Source organism: Nomascus leucogenys, chromosome 8, assembly GCF_006542625.1.
Source record: "Nomascus leucogenys isolate Asia chromosome 8, Asia_NLE_v1, whole genome shotgun sequence".
Lineage (NCBI taxonomy): Eukaryota > Metazoa > Chordata > Mammalia > Primates > Hylobatidae > Nomascus > Nomascus leucogenys.
This window is the reverse complement of record NC_044388.1, coordinates 7,761,915-7,780,134: the sequence shown is the minus strand read 5'-3', so window position 1 is coordinate 7,780,134 and position 18,220 is coordinate 7,761,915. Positions and strand designations below refer to the sequence as shown.

The following is an 18,220-nucleotide window of genomic DNA, read 5'->3' as shown; positions in this document are numbered from 1 at the left end:
ACATTTCTGACAAATTAATGAGAAATATTAAGTAAAACTTTTTTTCCAAGGAGAATATTTTTAAAACGTCGGTTTGGACTTTTTTCTTCCTTAGCTAATATTGTATTGAGTTGTACCTATATGGTGATATTAACGATTTGTGTGGTTCTGAAGATGAAGTTAGTAAAATATTTTAGTAATGTCTAGAAAGGACCTTTGGTTGAGAAATTTAAAAGCTAGTATCAGAGTTTTCTCAGTACCATATCTTTTCTGATTCTGAATTGACAGCCTTTCTTTTTATCTGCCTGGTGTAAATTTTTCTCTCATACAATGAAGGTCTTATTACATAAGACTTTAATTAAATTTTATTTGGAAAGAATTTGATTATAATTGTTTTTACATTATTAAGAATAATTCTACATGTATATTAAAAGGAATCTTTCTACTCATTGTAGAATGTCCTTAGTACCCAAATACCAACATAGAAGGGCTTGCGAGGTTCAAGTATTAAAGGCAAAACAGCGTTTGTTCTAGGTTATGCCAGTAATGTTGTTATCACAGTCAACATTGTTTGTAAGGAATTTTGTTTGTATATATATAAACATTCTGAGTTTGTTTGTATATGGGTATCTTGTTTTGCCCAGATTTATTTGCCAATAATATACACACACACACACAACCCAGTCCCAGAATGTAAAGTATTTTTTTAAAAAAACCATTCGTTCTTTGTGCTTCAAGAACACTTTGTTAATCCTGTACTAGCATTGATGACCAACTTTACACAGTTGCCTGTTTGTGTTTCCACTAGACTGCTTCTGGAAGGACAGGAGAATTTTTCTTCTTTGTATCCTAAGTGACTTACTCACGATAGTCTCTCAGGTTTTTATTTTCTTGTCTGACCCAGAACCAGTGCAACTTCCAGAATCAACTAAAATGTGAATACCGGTATTTGCTAATATATAAAATGCATACATTGCTTTATTATTAAGGTTATGTGCTAATCAGATAAGGTCTTTACCAGCTGTATTGATTATTTCATAGTAACTCTGTGACTCAAGCTCATGTGTTTTCTTTTTTTTTTCTTTTTTTTTTTTTTTGAGATGGAGTCTCGCTCTGTCGCCCAGGCTGGAGTGCAGTGGCGCAATCTCGGCTCACTGCAAGCTCCGCCTCCCGGGTTCACGCCATTCTCCTGCCTCAGCCTCTCCGAGTAGCTGGGACTACAGGCGCCTGCCACCACGCCCGGCTAATTTTTTGTATTTTTAGTAGAGACGGGGTTTCACTGTGGTCTCGATCTCCTGACCTCGTGATCCGCCCGCCTCGGCCTCCCAAAGTGCTGGGATTACAAGCGTGAGCCACCGCGCCCGGCCAAGCTCATGTATTTTCTAGATTGATTATAGGCTCTGCTGAAGTTACTAAAGGCACACATACAGCTTTTTTTATTTTTTATTTTTTTTTAAATTTTCATTTTAAAAGTTTTTGGGGTACAAGTGGTTTTGGGTTACATGGATATATTATTTAGTGGTGATTACTGAGATTTTGGTGCACCTGTCACCTGAACAATGTACACTGTACCCAATATATAGTCTTTTATCCCTCACCCCCCTCCCATCCTTCCATGTCCCAGGAGTCCATTGTATTATTCTTATGCCCTTGCATCCTTATAGGTTAACTTTCACTTACAAATGAGAGCATAGAATATTTGTGAATATTGTTGCTCACAATATGAGTGAAATAACTCAGGAATGGAAAACATAAAGCTTCTTGAAATCACTCTGAACTGTGAAGTATGCAGAAACTTGATTATTCGTTTCATTTAACTGCTGCAAGGAAAGTTTGTTGCAAATGAAGGCACACAGATAACAACATAAGCAGAATTTATTGAAGTATGCTTACGTTGAAGCTCACACATTTTCTGTGGAGGAAAGAAGTGTTTTATAAAATTGTCTATAAAATATTGATCAAATATTTTGCAAAAAATGCTTGAGGTATGAATTGTCCTATTATGTTTTGGCTATGTTATTTAAGCTCTAAGACAATGAAAAATAAAATAGGTGGACTGTAAAATATGGTACTCTCTTGCTGCCTTGACATACAATGTATTCTGCTTATTTCTAAAGTCAAGAAGAAGAAAGTGAAGATGAAGAAGATACTCAAAGTTCCAAATCTGAAGAACATCATTTGTACTCTAATCCAATCAAAGAAGAAATGACTGAGTCTAAGTTCTCTAAGTACTCTGAAATGAGTGAGGAAAAACGAGCCAAACTTCGTGAAATTGAGGTTGGTGTTGCAGTGAAACTTAAATTACACTTTACTGGCTTTTCACTTTCTCCACCAAACTAAGTTGCCTCTTTGCATTGTACCTTAGTACATACTGTTCCCTCTCTCTGCTTAGAACTCTTCATACCAGGTGACTTTTCTTCAGGCCTCTTAGCTCAACCGTCTTTTCACTCACAGTAGCCTTTTCTTACCCTTTTGGACTTGCTTGCTTCTTCCTATTTATTTCTGTGTGATTTTATATGTATTGTGGGGTATGTATGTGAATGTGTATTTTGTTTGCTTGCTTGCTTGCTTGCTTATGTAACGTCTGTCTTCCCCATTAGGCTGCACTTTCCATGAAGGGAAAAGACCATGTCTGTTTTCTCTTCATTATTGTATCTCTAATACATGGCACATAAGAGCTCCTCCGAAGAAATGGATTCTAATGTATAGATTATATGTATATACATACGTAATACATTATGTGTTATGTACTGTGAGAAATCCTTTTTTTTTTTTTTTTGGAGACGGAGTCTCGCACTGTCACCCAGGCTGGAGTGCAGTGGCGCGATCTCAGCTCACTGCAAGCTCTGCCCCCAGGGTTCGCGCCATTCTCCTGCCTCAGCCTCCGGAGTAGCCACCATGCCCGGCTCATTTTTTTGTATTTTTTTTAGTAGAGACAGGGATTCACCGTGTTAGCCAGGATGGTCTCGATCTCCTGACCTCGTGATCTGCCCACCTCGGCCTCCCAAAGTGCTGAGATTACAGGCGTGAGCCACCACACCCGGCAAGAAATCCATTTCATTTTGAGTATTCATAGTATGTAACTAGGAAAAAGTAAAATATTTTCTGGCATATTCTGTTATGTTTACATTTTATTGGGCTCATTTTTAATGTCTGTACCATATGAAGGAGAATAGACATTGAGTGGGTCTTAATACTAAAAGATGGGAAAATGTATAGAATAGCCCAGACTATCTCAGGTAGACATTTCCCTCCCTTTCCCTTTACCCCCTCTCCCTTCTCCTTTTTTTTTTTTTTTTTTAAAGACAGGGTTCCTCTCTGTTGACCAGTCTGGAGTGCAATGGTATGACCATAGCTCACTGCAGCATCAAACTACCAGGCTCAAGAGAGTCTCCCATGTCAGCCTCTGGAGTAGCTGGGACTACAGATGTGCACCACAAAGCCCGACTAATTTTTTTTTTTTTTTTTTTTTTTTTTTTTTTTTTTTTGAGTAGAGATGAGGTCTCACTATGTTGTCCAGGCTGATCTCACCCTCTCCTTTGTAAATGCCTTTTGTTTTGTCCAAGGCTATTCAGACATCTCAGAGAAGGGCTTTGTAATGCCCTCAAGGGGATGAAATATTCCCAGTAAATGGTAGCAGTAGTTTAGCAGTCAGTCTCAAACCTCTGAAGAATGTATGAGAGTGAATTTTCATACCGTGTACATTCATTGAGCAGTATTTTTGAATGCCTACTGTATGTCAGTACTTTCTCCCTTACTAACTTACGATACCTATCACATTAGTTACCTCATTGCCACCTCTCCACATAGTCACTGTTGGGCTAATACAAGTTCTTGCCCACCTCTTTGTCAGACATCACCAAACTGAAAAGTAAACAGACAGCATTTTGTTTTAACCTTATGTAGAGTCAGTGTGGTGTCATTTTTAAGTAGAGATGAAGGATTTTCAGAGTTGATTAGTTGATTTATTTTTTCCTGGGATGTATTCATATACATTTTAAATACGATTTTTAGGGGGATAAGATGTGTGTCAGTGAACACACTCACCTGTGCACCTTTTCAACCTACACATGCTCGTCTTTTACTCCTCTCACCTTATAAGAAGCTCTGCCTTGGCCAGGCGCGGTGGCTCATGCCTGTAATCCCAGCACTTTGGGAGGCCGAGGCAGGTGGATCACAAGGTCAGGAGATCGAGACTATCCTGGCTAACATGGTGAAACCCCATCTCTACTAAAAATACAAAAAAAAAATTAGCCAGGCGTGGTGGCGGGCACCTGTAGTCCCAGCTACTCGGGAGGCTGAGGCAGGAGAATGGTATGGACCCGGGGGGGCGGAGCTTGCAGTGAGCCGAGATCACGCCACTGCACTCCAGCCTGGGCGACAGAGTGAGACTCTAGCAAAAAAAAAAAAAAGCTCTGCCTTTCTGACCCAATGAAAACTGTTGGAGTAGAAACAGACTTGAGTTAAATAAAAATATATTTTCTTGATAATACAAGCTATTCCCTCATATAAATGCCCCAACTGTTTAGAATGTTCTATTTCCTTATTAACTTAAAGAGAGGAAAGCATATAATTTAGCTTTTTTGTTAACTTAGGTGGTTTTTACAAACCTTATTCTTTCCACCTTGTATATGTATATATGCGATACACGTGCATGCACATTGTACACATATACCTTATATGCATACGTTTCCATACTTCATGTGCTCTTTTGTAATCTGGCCTGTCCTTTATGTATTCAGTGATTATTTCTCCTGCTTTCATAGTGACTGCCTCTCACAACTTAGTTGTCTTTCTGGGATTTGGACCATGAACTAAGTCCTGATTTTAAAATGTGTATCTTGGCTTCGTCTTAGAATTATCTAATCTTCTCCTGTATTTCCTCTGAGAGATTTAGTCATATGGAATAAAGTTCCATAACAGGTGGCAAATTTGGACTAGAACTCGAAGCTCATGAGCTTTATCCCAGGGCTTTTCACAACTAGCTCTGTTCTCTGCCGCTAAATTTCGATACCCATTTCGAGATTTAGAATCCAGTGAGTACTAACCCTTTTATTGGAGAACCATTAAATAAAGAATGAAGTTCTAAATTAGTTTCTCCAATTAGTTCTATTATATTCTGTAGTATACTGTAATTTTGCATCCCCATGTGTGTCCTAATAAAGATACCTATAGCTAAACATTTTTTAGCATGGAATAAATAAAAACCAAATGATTCGTGTTATAAAATACTAACATCCTTTGTAAAGACACAAAAATCTTGTAGCTATATGATGATGTGGTGGCCAGAAGCCAGTTCTTAATCTTTCGGATACCACTTAGAGCAGTGCCTAGGCTGGAGTTACCTTTTCTTACTCTACTGTTGTCCCCATTTCTACCAGCAAGGTTGGAAGAGTAGAATAGTGGGTGGGGAACCAAGTGGAGGGTCTTCTGTCTTGTTGGAAGAGAGAGATCACTTTCTGTCCTGGTCCCTGAGGAAAGAGTGAACAGTTGAGTCGGAAGGTGTTACCTGTCTGTTGCCTGAAGGCAATAAGGGATGGATGGTTAACAAGCCATTGCATGGGCCACTTCCTTTTGTGTTGAGACCCTTGATCATCTGTTTTCTGTGTGTCTTGGACTTGTGCTTGAGCCTCAGTTAGACTATCAGCAGGAACTGTAAGTAGGGATTGTATAGTGATTTTTAACATGATTGTCTTAGGAATCCCTTCTCTCCCCTAAGTAACATTCAGGTCTCTTGTTTGACTCTTTTTAACCCAAACTGATTTACTACAAATACATTCTGTGGAAGAGTCATCTTGATCACGAGAGGCTTCACACAGTGATGAACTTAGCTATTTATGTTGCCCACCCCACCCCCTTGCTTTCTCAGCCTTACATCTTATCTTTTTAAATGCAGTCATGATTAAAACACACAAAAAATGTAGACTTTTAGAGAGCTTTGAAAGAAGAGGAGAGAACATCAAAGCTCTGATTATAAAAGACCCTGATTATAGAAGTGAAAATATGTCTGAAATCCCACCACTTTGGGGGGCCGAGGTGGGCGGATTACTTGAAGTCAGGAGTTTGAGACCAGCCTGGCCAACATGGTGAAACCCTGTCTGTACTAAAAATACAAAAATTAGTCAGGCATGGAGGCTGAGGCAGGAGAATCGCTTAACCTGGGAGACTGGGAGGTGGAGGTTGCAGTGCACCAAGGTTGCAGTACGCCTGGGTGACACCGTCTCAAATAATAATTAATTAAAAAAAAAAGTGAAAATAGATGGAAAAAGGACAAAATTGGAGAACGTATGAGAAACATTCATGAAGTCAAAAATGGTGAAAATGCCACTTGGAGACGGGCATGGTGGCTGACGCCTGTAATCCCAGCACTTTGGGAGGCCAAGTTGGGTGCATCACCTGAGGTCAGGAGTTCGAGACCAACCTGGCCAACATGGCGAAACCCCGTCTCTGCTAAAAAAACAAAAGGTTCAAAAATTTGGCTTGGTGGCGTGCCCCTGTAATCCCAGCTACTTGGGAAGCTGAGGCAGGAGAATTGCGTGAACCTGGGAGGTGGAGGTTGCAGTGAGCCAAGATTGTGCCACTGCACTCCAGTCTGGGCGACAGAGTAAGACTCCATCTCAAAAAAAAAAAAAAAAAAAAAGAAGAAAAAGAAAGAAAATACCACTTGGAATGGGGAGAAATGGTAAAGACTAATTTGTAATAAAGGGGGGTAAAAAGCAAATGAAGTCTTGTTTTTGAAGTATAAATAAAATGCTGTAGCAGCATGTAGTCCATTTAAAGGATATATCAATGTCTGAATAAAATAGGATAAAATGTTAGCATCTGCAGTAATTTCATGGGACAAGAATGCTTCCTCTTTCTCTTTGAGTGGAACAATATTGAGCAGATTGGCAGCCCAGTGGTATCATCCAAGATCCATGTGCTTTCTACCACTTGGAGGATCTTCCAGGTCCTCATACTTTTCACCTTATTTGTCCTCCCATAGAATTCAAGAAGGTATTTTCACCCTTGTAAATTTTTTGGATAATTTAAGCTGCTTTAAGCCTTAGGGTAGTTTTTATTTTAACCACTTCATGAAGTTTTTATTTTTAAATTCAAAATAAGTCATGAATTTATTCTTTTTACTATTTTTATATAGTACAAAATTTTAAGATAGTTATATCTCCAGAATAAAAAGTAAAATTAAGCTCACTTATTGCAGGTTTTTCCTCTCCCTGTAACTGATTTTACTGGTTTTTTCAGATCTTTATCCATTGCCAATATATAAGTATATTATATGTATTTGTTTGTGTGGAGGTGTATTAGCCAGAAATCTCTGGGTAAACATGTAGGTGGTCTGTTTTTACAAACAATGCTGCAATGAATATCTTGTAAAATACCTTTGTGCACTTATATAAGTAATAAGAGATGGAAGTTTTTCTGGTCTGGTTTTTTTTTTATTATTTTAGATGGAGTTTTGCTCTTGTTGCCCAGGCATGGAGTGCAATGGTGCATCTCGGCTCACCGCAACCTCCACCCACCGGGTTCAAGCAATTCTCCTGCCTCAGCCTCCCGAGTAGTTGGGATTATAGGCATGTGCCACCATGCCTGGCTAATTTTGTATTTTTAGTAGAGATGGGGTTTCTCCATGTTGGTCAGGCTGGTCTCGAACTCCTGACCTCAGGTGATCCGCCCACCTTGGCCTCCCAAAGTGCTGGGATTACAGGTGTGAGCCACTGCGCCCGGCATGGTCTGTTTTAATCAGTATTTGCTCTTACTGTCTTATAAAGTACCCTCCAAATATGATTTAACCTTTTCTTTGTGTTTTGATGTCTGGTGATTGCACTGTGAGTGAAACCTTCAGACTGTGTGCAGCTTTGTGTGTTTGGTCTTACATGAGCTGAACCAGAATGCCACAGCCTTCCCACCTCCCATCCCCGCCTTTTTTTTAAAAGATGTTTATCTGCATGCTGACTGTCATATCGTGCTGGCAGTGTGCGTGCCTTTAGCAACCTTGCTTTTCTAATTTGGGGAACCAGATACCAAATTTGTTATAATTGTGTTGAGAGAATAAGTGAGTTCTTACAGCCATGAAGCACGGTTCCTGGTTTTTGAGTCCTCTCATGACCAGAGAGGGCTCCCATCTGGTCAGCTGATTTTTGCCTAGTTGGACTTGTCCGACAAGTGGCCTTCAGGTGAGATTATATTTTGACTGAGTACTAATTAGTTACTACTTTGCTATAGAAAAGAAGCAAAACAGTGCTTGAGAATCTAGAATGATGAAAATGCTTACTTTTAAAATGTTTTATTTCACAGCTCAAAGTTATGAAGTTTCAGGATGAATTGGAATCTGGGAAAAGACCTAAAAAACCAGGCCAGAGTTTTCAGGAGCAAGTAGAACACTACAGAGATAAACTTCTTCAACGAGTAAGGAATAAGTATACCCAATAATACACATGTTTTGAAGTTATTTATTTGACTTCCTAGAATACTGGTATACCTAAAGATGATTTCAAATTATATCCTTTGTATAAATTTCGAATACTAGTAGGCAATTAGAAACATTTGAAATTTGATTTTTAGAAGTATTTTTATTGGAAAGGAGCTTAAAGGCAGCAGCACACTATTTTATTCTGGGTATTACCTGTGGACAAGAAGATTAATTCTGCTAAGAGCATACTTTCAAAACTGGAAAACCCTTCAGGACAAGTCACATTTTGTGACAGTGAGACATCAACAACCCCGAGAGAGGTGGTACAGAAAGAAAAAGATGGAGGCAGGGTTTGGGAAGTTCTGGTGTTGACAAGTTTATTTCATTTCTCATGGTTTCCAAGGAGGGACAGCAAGTGGTAGAATACCTCATTGGTGAGCTCTGAGTGTTTGAGGGACTTTATATTCTCGTGCATCACAAAATTTATAGGACTATGCAGAGAATTTTAGAAACAGGCACCCCAGAAATTTTGTTGAGACTGTCGTTGCAAAAAAAAAGAAAGAAAAACCAATTATAATGAGATTATATAGAATGTGAAATAGGAAAGAGCCATAAAAAGGGAACTTACAATCACTATAAAGCTGTTAATGTACAAAACTGGTGGTGGGGAGCAGTCTGGTAAAGCAACTGTGGTGCTGCTCAGACCTGTGGAATGCTAGTACTGCTCTCTGCTATGTACTCCTAGGCAAGTCACTGCAGCCTGCTTTTTCTCTGAAACTGGGTTGATATTCCCAATTTTGTAAGATTATGAGTCAGATAATAGCTAATATTATTACTGTTACTCTTCATTATAAGTATTTTAGCTATACGGTTCCTATAAAATAGGCATCTCAGTCAGGAAATCATTTTCATTTTCATTATCAATCAGGAAAATGCATCCTACAGATCACCGGAGGGAGTCAGTCTGCTCAGCACCACTGTTTAAAAGTTGCACTCTATATATTTGGAAAAAAGATAAATGAGATTTTATAAAAGATGCTACTTATGGCTGAGCGCAGTTGCTCACACCTGTAATCCCAGCACTTTGGGAGGCCGAGGTGGGCAGATCACCTGAGGTCAGGAGTTTGAGACCAGCCTGACCAACATGAAGAAACCCAGTCTCTACCAAAAATACAAAATTAGCTGGATGTGGTGGCACATGCCTGTAATCCTAGCTACTCAGGAGGCTGAGGCAGGAGAATCACTTGAACCGGGGAGGCAGAGGTTGCAGTGAGCCGAGATTGTGCTATTACACTCTAGCCTGGGCAACAAGAGTGAAAAACTCTGTCTCAAAAAATAATAATAAGATGCTACTTACCTATACCCCATAGGAGATTACACCATGAGATGCTCACTGTTCTGATGGTAGCAAGCGCAAAATGAATATTGTGTTACCGCTTTAGTCTCCTTTGCACTCTATGGTTATAATTGGAGAGAAGGAATGTGGTCCTTGCCTGATTCTGTATATAGTTGTATTAGAACACAGCCATGCACATTGACTTAGGTATTTTGTAGGGTGGCTTTCACTCTGCTGTGGCAGAGTTGAGTAGTTGTGACAGAGACTGTATGTGGCCCACAAAGCAGAGAGCATTTACCGTCTGGCTCTGTACAAAAAGTGTTTGCCAACATCTGGTACAGGTTCTTTTCACCTTTGAAAAATCAGAAGAGTCAGCTATCACATAGCTTGCTTGATGCATATAAATCATAGAAAAATTAAATTCCTTTTAGTGAAGAGCTAAGTTAGTTGTGTGGATTTATTGTCTGTAGCCACTCCTTTAATTATATACCAAAATCAGAATTTCAAATGAGAAGTGGCAGTTGTAGCATCTGGGGATAAGCAAATATGTTGGTTTTTTTTTTTTGGTTGATTGTAGAGTCATGTAGTCAGTTTGTATTTAGGATTTAAAATTTGCAGTGTAATTGGTACTTGCTTCCCACTAATAAAATTTCGATGGAAGATTATTGTGAATAACCATTTTCCTTTTCCAGCCTTTTTTCTTTGGTAAGAGCTCTTTTTGATTAAATCAACTTGTTTATAGTTAGAGGGATCACTTTTACTGACTATTTTATTGTAACTTATGATGGAAAGGGCAGTACATTGTTAGCTTTGTCTGATTTGAATTTTTTGGCAGGTGGGACAGTGGGGGAAGAGCTCTGACTCTGGAGCTTGGTCTCAAATTCTGACCTGACTCTCCTGTGTGACCATGCACATGGTACTTAATCTTTCTGAGTCTCAATTTTCATCTCTAGAATGAGGATAATAGTAATTTTCTTAGGGATGCTTTAAATGATTACATGAAATGGTCTGTGGAAAGTTGTTTAGTATATTGTTTGGCCTGTGGTAAGCACTCAGTAAATGTTTAGCTGCTGTTGCTAGGATTAGTTTTATTCAGTATAAGCAAAAGAAATAACTAGTTTTCCTGAAGGGGTAGATTTTTTTTTTTTAAATAGTATTGTACCTTAAGTAGTAATTTAAAAAATTATTTCCTATAAGAGAAAATATTGTTCTATAAATGAGATTAACCCACATTGATAGTTTTAAACAACTTAATATTTTCTATAAAAAATAACAGGAGAAAGAGAAGGAGTTAGAAAGAGAACGAGAAAGAGACAAGAAAGATAAAGAAAAATTGGAATCTCGCTCCAAAGACAAGAAGGAAAAAGATGAGTGTACTCCGACAAGGAAGGAAAGGTATAACGTTTCTCATATTTAATGCATATGCTGGTTTCAAGATTTGCAGTGGTGTTTTATAATATTTTCATCATTGATGCCAGCAAACTGGAAGTGTTTGTTCATGATGAACTTGTTTGGGTAAACGTGTTTGGGTCCTGCTTGCAGAAGGCAGAAATAGTGGAGAAATGGGGCATTTAGTTGGCACTTGACTTACTTAACGGGGGAATCATCCCTTCACATGGTTTATATGGTATCCTTAGCCTTAGTTCAGTGCAAGAATTCAATTACAGTATTAGATATCAAACCTGAGGTTTAAGTAACAAAACAACTTGCTAGATCTTCCTTGTTGCATCCTATTTAAGCATTTTTTCCAGTATCTGTGCTGAGGCTGCTACTTGTAAACTTGAGTCTTAGTCTTATCTTGAAAGGAGATTGTATACATAGGCCATAGCTCACTTTAAGTCTTCATTCTAATTAAAAGCATTTCTCTTTCAGTTTTTATTTCTTACTCTCACGGTTCCTAAATCTCTGATTGAGTGAAGAAAATTGTTTCCCTTAACTGAACTGAGGTTTTCCTAAAAAAAAAACACCAAGCCATTGCAAATAAAAGTCCAGCTTAGTTACTCTACAGATAGTTACAAATAACAAGTTATGCCAATTGGTTAAAAGTCTGTCACTTTTTGTCTTTTATTACTATTTTGACATAATTTTAGATTTATAGGAAAGTTGCAAGAATAGTATAATTGATGGTTACCCTTCACTCACCTTACCCAAATGTTAAAAGTATTTCTACTTTTGCTTTATTCTTCCTCTTCTGTCCCACCTCCAACCATTTAAGAATAATTTGCCAACATGATGCCCCATTCTCTTAACCACATTCATTTAACCACAATAAAAATATCAGTTTAGGAAATTAACATTTGTAAAAACTGATATTTAATCCAGAGATCTTAATTAGATTTTGCCAGTTGTTTCAATAACCTCTTATTGCAAAGAGAAAATCCAATTTAGTTGAATTCAGTTGTTGTCTCTTGACAACCTATCTTTAACACTTATTTGTTCTTGTTACAAAGGACTTTGAGTATTGTTAAAAGTAACATTACATGGTTAGAATAAAAGAGTAAGCTGGTAGGAATTAATAGCTAATTTAGTAAAGGAAAATGAATACCTGATCCTTTGCTCATTTATGGAATGTTTTGGGGGCTTTGTTCCGTAGGAAGAGGCGACACAGTACATCCCCCAGCCCATCTCGCAGTAGCAGTGGTAGACGAGTGAAATCCCCATCACCAAAATCGGAGCGATCAGAGCGTTCAGAAAGATCTCATAAAGAGAGCTCACGGTCCAGGTCATCTCACAAAGATTCTCCTAGAGATGTTAGCAAAAAAGCCAAAAGGTAAATGCAAGTCATTTTTGCTAATATTTCAGATACCAGTTTCCTTGTCATTTCATCAGCTTTTGAAAATAATTTGGTTGGCATACATTTTTTTTTTTAAGGATTTTAGAAAACCAAAGAGATACACTTTCATTTTTGGTTATTCCTCCCCACCTCCTTATCCCAATCTCTTTCATGACTGAAGTGAAGGCTTCCAACAAGTGAGGACCAGCCAAGAATTTTAAATATCATATCCAATGTTTTCTGTGGAATAGGGTTAGCTGCTTTACTTTTCGTTCTGTTCTTTAGTTTCTATAGAATATTATTTGATTTTTGTCAAAGCTGAAAGAAACACACATTTTTCCCCCATAGCAATATTATTAGCAAGTTCTTGGGTAGATATTTTTGGAAATACATATCATAAATACCATTTTTTCAGTATGTATTTTAGTATTTTGTATACTTTTTTTTCCTTTAGTTCCAGAAAAATGGTTCAGAAATGTTTTATTTATCTGGTGATACATAGAGGAATTTTCCTGAGAGCTAAAACTGCTTTGTATGCTAATACTTTATTATTTTAACTATTTTTAGTAAAATCTTTACAGAATAGATACCTTTCTCCTTTTCTAAATGGCACCTGTATATATATGTATGTATGTGTTATATATGTATGTATATGTACATGTATATTTATTGGTTTGAGTAATCCTTCATGAACAGCACTTACAAAATTATGTCTTAAATGATACCCTTGAATGATACTGCAGTAGTCGTTTGCTTCAGGATGATAAACTTCAAAGCTGCTGTGTTTTTTAAATTTTGTGAATGATCTTAGGTGCAACTTTGAACTTTATCTTGTAGATTAAAGGTTCAAATTTGGGGGTTATCAGTCAGTTGGGGAGCTTGTTAAAAATGCAAATTCTTAGTTCCAACCTCCAGAGATTTTGATTCAGTAGAGCAGTGATAAGGCACAGAAATCTGTCTTTATAAACAAGCGCTCTACTGATGATCATTGATGCAGTGCATAGTAAGTACAAAATAATCCATGTGTGTGTGTATGTACAATAGAGTTTAAATTTTAGAAGTTCATAGTCTTATTGCAGTGATTTTTCACTGTGCTCTGTTAAAGATCATTTTCGATAGTTTAAGGATAAACAGTTTTGATCACATGAGTACTTTATCAATTGGGATTTTTTTGTTTGTTTCCTTAGATCACCATCTGGTTCAAGGACACCTAAAAGGTCTAGGCGATCACGGTCTAGATCCCCTAAAAAATCAGGGAAGAAGTCCAGATCCCAGTCCAGATCTCCACACAGGTCTCATAAAAAGTCAAAGAAAAACAAACACTGACGTAAATTTTTAAGATGCTGTCACTTATTGGAAATGCGATTTGTTTTGTGCCTGAACGGTCTGTTTTTTAAAAAAAACAAAAAATCAAATGAAAGAGCATTCCTGGGGTTTTTTGTTTGTTTGTTTGTGTATGCATGTGTTAAACTCATGAGCAACTGCATCTGTAGATCTGTCATTGTTTTATATTGTGTAAATTACTTTCATTGTGGCTATTTCTCAAGATGAAATTTTTATTGTTCTAATGGATTTCATCAGAAATGTGTATAATGGATCTGCTGACAGTAGTAGTATTTTGTTTTAGGATGTTGTGACTTAGCAAAAATAATACAGATGTCTTCCCCCCTTTTGTAGCTTTGACAATTTGAATTAGATTTCAAATAAAATCTGAACAGAAAACTATAATGTTGTTTTTTTGCCCCACCGGTGATACTAAGTCCCTTAAAGTCCTACTGAGTTTCACACTACTGTTGTGTTTCTTATACCTGATGCACTTTATAAGCCCCAGTGTTCAAGTAGCTTAAGTTTTATATTTACTAAGATGACTATCCAAATTAAGGGACCTGAGACTCCTATTTGGTGGTTTGCTAACCATTTTCTTTGATAAGTTTCTCTGGGGTAATACTAATACCCAGATATCAAAGACTAGGTAGATATGGCATGATGTTTTATTAGTGGAATGCCTGGATAAAACAATTTTTCACAGAAGCAATATGATTTCCATACATCCAACCCATGTTCTGAGCAACTACTTACTTTAAGGGGGAAATTAAATATCTTTTCATTTCCTCTTCTATTATGAAAGAAGTTTATTTGTAAAACATTTTCTAACAAGGTTTGGCCATAGAATTCTCTTGTATGATTGTTGACCTTTTATAATCTTCTGTAGGCTATCTTTCAAACACTGGCATCAGAATATTTTTTATAAGTTTGTGTTTAAACAGCTTAGTTGGTGCCCTCCCCACCCCAAGAGACTTGGATTTAGTTATAGCTTTAAGTAAAATTTAAAAATAAAATGATTTTCAGGAAACTTCGTATCTAATGGTTTGTAAATTCAAGGTGCAAAAAGTTGATTTAAACCATTTGCAGAGTTGAACTCTATTATGAAAATAAATTTGCTACGGTCTGAGGAAGAAATAAAACTTGTGTAATGTTGGTGGTCATAATACTGCTATAAATATAATAAACGGTTATGTAGAATTGAACCGACACTATTATTTGTGAACCTTGATTTCAGTTTTTTATGTAGGCACTTCATACAGTGGTTTGATGGTTTTTTTTTTCCTCCCTAAAAGAGAAAGTAGAAAACTATTCTAACAATGGATTGTTTTGATTTAGCTTGCTTTTTAAAAGAATCTTTTCAACTTGTTTTACTTAATCTTGCCTAGTCACAAAATAAGATGTGCTGTACCGATGATTTGGAGAGTAGCTATATTAGCTGAGCAGTGAGATATACTATTTCCAAACGGTGCACACCTACAGTAGCTTTGGAAATGAGCCAGTCACTGTTTTACTTAATGGTTCTTATCAGCATGCAAATATTGCTTGAAAGTTATTTCCTTATTCACTGTTTTGTTAGTCCATTTTGTTAGGAAATATTAATTTCTAAAAATTTGTTCAGAATAATTAAAAGTGAACATTTGGTGCTGATACTCAAAAACCTACAAATGTAGCCATTTAAAAAGTAATGTGTTTTTCTCCCCTGCTCATTGCCTGGGAGAATGGAATTTTATATAACTACCTTTCTTTGCAAAAATAATGGTAGTGTCGAGTTGGTGGTGATTTTGGCATTCCATCTTACACTGGTTTCTAGTATAGGCTTAGAAATAATTGGTCAGGTAATAATCTTTCCAGTCAAGTTGCAGGGGATGCTTATTTCTCTTTAAAAAAAGATGTCCTGCAGGATTGAGTAGAAAATTTTAGGTCAGTTTTGGGTGCTTATTTGTAATATTTTTCTTACTGCATTGGAGTTTAGCAGTTCTTTTTTTCTGGATCCAGATACAAGTGTCATGGTTTATCTTACAGTGGGTGAAACTGACTTTCTTTTGGTTGGATGAGGATTTCTTAGGCCTGATAGAATATATATTCTGTGAAATTTGTTAATGTACATATTAGATTGTATTGGATTTTTTTTTTCTGGAATTGCAAATGGTATTATTAGATAGGTTACTTCCAGTTTTACTTCATGACAGATTACCTAGAGTAAACCTACTTAATACTCCCATGGATTCTATGAAAGTTTAATGGGATCAGAAGTTGGTGACTTGTAAGGGGGAAGATATTCTACCATATTTTTGTAATAGCTTATTATTCATGTTTCTTGTCTGAAGGACACTTAAGTTACAGAGCAAAATTTCTATAGGTTGACTAGAATGTTCATAAGCATGGTCTTCCAGTTGCAGGAAAGATCATGTTCTATCTATGGACACTTACTGTCCTCTACCACAGCTACATGCCAGAGTTGTTTTCCACAGTTCTTATAAAGGGCGTGACTTAGGCTCTTTACCCTCCAACTTAATGTTTATACACAGGGATTGTTTACTAGGTTAATGACATTTAACTCCCCTCTCTTCTGTAGGTGAGAGAAAATAAGTAAGTCTTGATCTGTTTCTTACCAAAGAGAGACAGACCTATGATGGAAAATGATCATGTCTCTGAATTTTTTCTTTAATGTTATAGTTCCTTATTACAGATAGTAAGCATATGGGAATTTCTGAGCTATAACATGTTGAGAAGTTAGAAATTAAAACTAACACAAGAAAAGGCGCTGAATCAAAAGATGCTTTTATTTGGCTCAGAATGTTTTTGGCTTTTCTGCTAAAGGTGGCAGAAATTACTCTACACAGACCTGATTTTTCTTTATTGCAGACCATTCTTGTGGGCTTACCCTGAGACTTTTATCCCAATTAGTGAATCTTGGAGGGAATACTTGCTTATTTATGACTTATGTATTTCCCCCCAAACTTTAATATTCTTGAGCACTTGAAAATACTTTTGAGAAATTTTAACCGTGATTAAATTTAGGTTTATTAGAAATATTCTGTACACATTTGCCTCCGTGGTGGCATAAGTTCTGGAAAGATTATATGACCGTGACAGTAGTTTATCATCATCATTATTGTTATTCAAAATAAGGGTAAATAAATCTCTGTATTGCCAAAGTGACTTAAACTGCTGTGATGACCACATAGTGTGATCTCTTTAGCAGAGAAAGTTGGTTTTAAAAATAAATAGTACCACTTTTCTAAGACTGTACAGTTTAAAAATAAGGTTTTTTTTTTGTTTGTTTTCCTCTTCTATTAAGTTTTAGTGAAAAGCCTAATTACAGAAAATTGTGCAGATACTAGTGAAGATACTAGTATAAGTTTAAAGGAACATGTGACTGTAAAATCTCACATTTACAAAGTGCTTGATCTCTTCATATTTCACACGCATGTTTTAGAATAGATTTTAGGGAGTGTTTAATTCATTATCCTTTTGACTTTAAAAATTTTTGTTACCAACTTCCTAGGACTTAGATAATAATATAAATAAGTACAAATCCCAGGGGAAGTGTTGTGATGATAGACTAAAAGGTGGGAATGTGCTGCTGTTCCGTGAGCCTTGTTCCATTGTTGAAAATTTGATGCCTCAGTGTTTATTCAGTACCACCTCATGGAGCTTCAATGTAAATGGATTATATGTATAATTGGTAATTTGTATAGTTTTGTAGATTGTAGATTAAATGCACTCATCATGTCACATGTAATTGTGCTTGGAGTATTTGTGTTTTATTCTTTTACTTCAACGGGTTCTTGTCTGTTACATCTCTGGTGATTTGAAATATCAGGAAAGACAGTTTGTCAGAAATGAGAATAATATAGTTGAAATCAGTTGGACTAAAATATTCTACAGCAAGACAATTTCTTTTGGGTGAACTGATTCTATAATTTACTTACTTTTAATGTAAGGATTAGGCTTATTGTTGAGCTGCTTTCCAGATCAGACTGTCACTTTATAGTTTTTCTACATAAAGATTATATAGTTGCAAACAAAGGTTGTGAAATTTCCCTTTTGTTGTTTTTGACTTTTAATTAATAAAAGTACATTGTTTTCATAGCAAACTTAGACTGTCCATGTAATTTTCTCCATATTGTTTTTCCGATGCAAGCCCAGTTAATAATTAGTTTTTCAGCAGCTTTCTCTCAAGTGAAATAAGTGATGTGACATGTTTATCGGTTATGGCTAAAATGTTACATTTTACATGTTTAAACTATAATCATATGTTTTCATGCTAGATGGTTCTCTTGGTTGGTAAAGTTCATTTCCTTATTGGTTCCCTTTTTTAAAAGTTATTTTATTCTGTTTAATTGAGGAAAATTTTAAACATACTACAAAAGTAAAATAGTACAGTGAACCT

At 36.5% G+C, this 18,220-nt stretch overlaps 1 protein-coding gene across 3 annotated transcripts in view; it reads left to right on the top strand.

The window, feature by feature from the left end:
- U2SURP (U2 snRNP associated SURP domain containing) overlaps positions 1 to 17,924 on the top strand; it is a 58,514-nt gene extending 40,590 nt beyond the window's left edge. For all 3 annotated transcript variants that reach the window (XM_030816703.1, XM_003265343.3, XM_030816702.1), the window contains 5 exons: positions 2,097 to 2,256; positions 8,275 to 8,385; positions 11,002 to 11,120; positions 12,319 to 12,495; positions 13,686 to 17,924. In XM_030816703.1, the coding sequence (XP_030672563.1) occupies positions 2,097 to 2,256; positions 8,275 to 8,385; positions 11,002 to 11,120; positions 12,319 to 12,495; positions 13,686 to 13,824 (706 nt within the window). In that variant the 3' untranslated portion in view covers positions 13,825 to 17,924. The remainder of the gene's footprint in view (positions 1 to 2,096; positions 2,257 to 8,274; positions 8,386 to 11,001; positions 11,121 to 12,318; positions 12,496 to 13,685) is intronic.
- The last annotated feature ends 296 nt before the right edge of the window (positions 17,925 to 18,220 follow it).